This window comes from Meleagris gallopavo, chromosome 3 (assembly GCF_000146605.3).
Source record: "Meleagris gallopavo isolate NT-WF06-2002-E0010 breed Aviagen turkey brand Nicholas breeding stock chromosome 3, Turkey_5.1, whole genome shotgun sequence".
Lineage (NCBI taxonomy): Eukaryota > Metazoa > Chordata > Aves > Galliformes > Phasianidae > Meleagris > Meleagris gallopavo.
The window spans coordinates 85,111,493-85,115,358 of record NC_015013.2 but is presented as its reverse complement, the minus strand read 5'-3'; the positions used below and the strand labels follow the sequence as shown (position 1 = coordinate 85,115,358).

The following is a 3,866-nucleotide window of genomic DNA, read 5'->3' as shown; positions in this document are numbered from 1 at the left end:
AAAAAAAGATTTCTGTCTCCCAGATTATTGATTTCACACCCACATTATTTTTCTGAAATTCTGTTCATGAGCACATTCTCAGTGTATCCATGAACATATTGTATTTTACAGAAAGCATCAGTGACTTCCTGTGTATTTTCACAGATAGAAGCTGCTCTCGTAACATCAACAAATAATCTATTTGGTGTCCCTGGAACTTTCAGTGAATCATGTGACTCTTGACACAAATTTTAATTGCACATCATGAAATTTGTGGTCTTGCTCTAGTCTTTGTTCATTATTCATTCTTCCCTTCATAATGCAGTCTGATTTTACTAGCTACATTCCCCCTTCTTTCTAAAGCAGATTTACTTCTGGATGAGCAAACTGGAACTTTTGGGGAAAGCTCCGCTGTTTTGTCACATATAAACCTCTGGAAAATCTTGTGGGAATGAAATGCTGAAGGAAGTATAAAATAACACTGTGTACCGATAGTACATCATTGGAAGAGTTTCAAATATAATATTACTGCATGGAAGCTCTCAAAGGACATTAATTCATAATTCACCTTATTTCAGCTCATTAGACCACAGAACTTCCATTTTTGTATTTTTCCTATATAATTTTAAAATGTTTTGTAACATAATTTAGTGCTAGAAAAAACTATCATCATACACGTATATATCTTATGTATACCAGTTAAGACACGTTCCTTAAGAAAAATGCTCTGCTATCTACTGCCTCCTTTTCAGTGTATTGAATTTCCACACTCCAAGTCTCATTAATTAGGTGGTTTTTAGAGTAGGAAATGTAAACATAAGCCATAGCTGCATTGCTGTGAATTGTTCTGAGGGGTGTGTGTCATTTTTAAAATGTCATATTTTGGACATACATTTGTGCTAGTTTCTTTTTTTCCATTGATTCCATGCCTATTATCTTACAGTGGATTTTTCTATAATGAAAGTTTTCTACTTAATAGGCTCAAATCACAGTTTTGAATTTAGAACTTTGTTAGTTCAGAATTTGCTCTGCTAATGCCTAATCCGAACATCTTGAAATTAAGAACTTCAGGAAATTTTAGATATAGTCCACTTAGATGCAGGGAATGAAAATGGCTGTCCTTAACCTCCTGAAAAATTAGGAAAAAAGATCTACAATGCCATTTTCACTTCCATTTTCACCTTACACCTTTTTCTTGCAAGGGGGCCCAAGTATACAAATAGCACTACACCTTCCTCAACAGGATGCGGGAGAGCAGACTTGCAGACTTGTAGTCAGATCTAGAACTTTTCCAAACCTCCTAGCCTACTGGAGAGGGAACTAATACATATATATATATGTACGGAGAGAAAATCCTACAGTGTGAATAGATTTGCTCTAAAAGCAACTTAAGGGACAACTTAAGTGTCCAGAAAGAATGAAGATTCTTATTGTTCAGACACTAGTTAGACAGATAGAGGCACTGGCAGTGATTTCCTTGGCTTACTTCTTCAACAGCAATTTCTCATCAGGAAACAATGTAAAGCAATGGCTGGCACATGGAACAAGAATAAATCTCTTCTTTCTCTGTCTTTATTTCCCTGAACTAATTCTCTTGAATTAATGACAACTGATTTTTCCTAGAATTAACTGTTGGCACGTTAATTTTTGTTAGCAGTGGTATAATGATGAAGTTTAATGCTGGATTCTTTTTTTTTTTTTTTTTCTTCCCAGGGTGATACCAATGGTCATTCAATTTTCTATTCTGATTATGTTACACTCCGCTCTTGTGCTAATCACCACAGCAGAGGATTACAAATGTTTACCCTTAATGCTTCGGAAAACTTGCTGCTGGATTAATGAGACCTACTTGGCCAGGAATGTCATTATATTTGCATCTATTCTGATTAATTTTCTTGGAGCCATCATAAATATTGTAAGCTTCATAGGGAACCAGTGGTTATTATACAGGATAAAATGATTTATGAATTATTAAGCTTGCTAAAGGACTTGCTAAATGTGTTTATAAGCCAGCTATGATTTAAATGTAGAAGGGAAGGTACCACAATTTCAGGAAATTTCGGTTGATGCTTAAACTATGTATTTCTGAAATATCTAATTACTTTTCCTCATGATAATCATATATTTTTAAAGCCCTTCTGCTAATTTCTGTTCAATATATTCACAGTTTGAGAACAATTCATTTTCTGACACTCTCCTATACTTTCTTAAAGACAATTAGTCGGAGTAATGCCTGTAAATATTAAATTCCTCAACTCAGATTTCTGTCAGTTATCCTGCTAAAAAATGAAAAGAGTCAATAGAACTAGAACATACCTACTGAGCAAGTGATGTTGGGCAGTAACATCATTGCAGGAGAAAAGTTAAAAATCCTAAATTCTAATCATAACTTGCCATTTACTCATTTAGTGGTTTTAACAGACTCCTTCAGCCCAGATTCACATTCGCTGAAGCATCAAATGATGGACATGGTTGCTTGCAGATCTTTTTAGAATCAGTGCAGAAGAAAAAGTATCCCCAAAATGTCTTGCGATTATACTAATCCCATTAAAGAGATTTTCTTCTCTGCACTGCCCATACAGGGAATTTAGACTGGACTTCCAATGTACATTTTTCCACTAAGGCCCAGATATTAAAAAGCTAGAGCAAATTTTGACAGTGTAACTGAGGAAAGGTATGTATTAAATCTTTGCTTAGATAAAGATATTGCTAATTAAATACTGTGGGCCTATCTCTATACAAACTCACACGGTAAAAGAGTTGGATCTAACACAGATGCAAAGACTGTAGAATCCTGATTATCTGGATGTCTTCAGAAATATGAGACAGCTTTACATGAATTAGACAGGTAATCATACCCCACAACTTGTTAGATGTTGAAGTCTGTGCAAAGAAGGAAGTAAATATCACAGTTATACAGAAAAAACATCCTCACAGTTTCATCTCTTATGGTACCTCTTGCTTATGGTTTGGCTGTTCTTTTTCAGCTGAATTTTGTTCTTCGTGAATGAGACCAAGAAAGCATTTAGTGACAATAAAAATAATAGCAACTATAACACAATACCAACAATGCTAGGACGCAGCACCTCTCTTGGTTCCTCAGTGATAAGAGAGTCACTTGGAAAAAGAATACCTCCACTGAGAAAATATAAATATGGTAAATGACAGGACTGAAAGCTTCCTTCACATAAGAACACTGGTACATTATAGGATAGATCACTAAGGAGTGCTGTAAAATTTAGAGGATTTCAAATTAAACTTGACAAATATCTATCAGGCAAGATTTTGCTGTAATGAATTTTGCTCTTGGAAAAAGTGACTATACTCAATTTGTTATAAGTATTTTTATAACAAGATTTTCTCCATGGCTTGCTGTTGATTATTTTTGAAGATTGACTCTGCTATAATTTTTCGGATGGCTAATCCAAAAAACAGTCAAAGAAATGTAACTGTTTTTACTCTTATTCCATTGGTCATCTATAAGACAAGAAACAGTAACATTTGTTATATTATTATATTCCAGTCCTCACCTCTACATGAAACCAAAGCATTTACATAATTTCATTATTTCATATGGCAAAATTCTACTATAATAATAGATTGTTTCTAACTGTTTTTAACTACTTTCTGTACATCACTAAAAACGGTGACTTCATGAAGCTGCTGGTTTCCGTATAGTGGACAGCAACACTCTGTAGGAACCTATGTGTACTTAAGAGCCAGTAATGCAGCTCAGTCATTCAGCTGTGTACGTCCATTGAGAATTCAGCCAACTGTAGTGGAGTTGGACTTGAATGCTTTCTAATAAGTGTCTTAAGTCTTTGGTTTCACTGGATGGGCAAATGGATTCTGTAGTTCACTATATCAAATACATTCTTATCATCAAA

General features: G+C 34.6%; 1 protein-coding gene across 4 annotated transcripts in view; it reads left to right on the top strand.

Annotated features, from left to right (window-relative positions):
• The window catches only part of ADCY8 (adenylate cyclase 8), a 144,456-nt gene that overhangs the window by 115,100 nt on the left and 25,490 nt on the right, over positions 1-3,866 (top strand). For all 4 annotated transcript variants that reach the window (XM_019614245.2, XM_010709320.3, XM_019614247.2 and 1 more), the window contains one exon: positions 1,693-1,894. In XM_019614245.2, the coding sequence (XP_019469790.1) occupies positions 1,693-1,894 (202 nt within the window). The remainder of the gene's footprint in view (positions 1-1,692; positions 1,895-3,866) is intronic.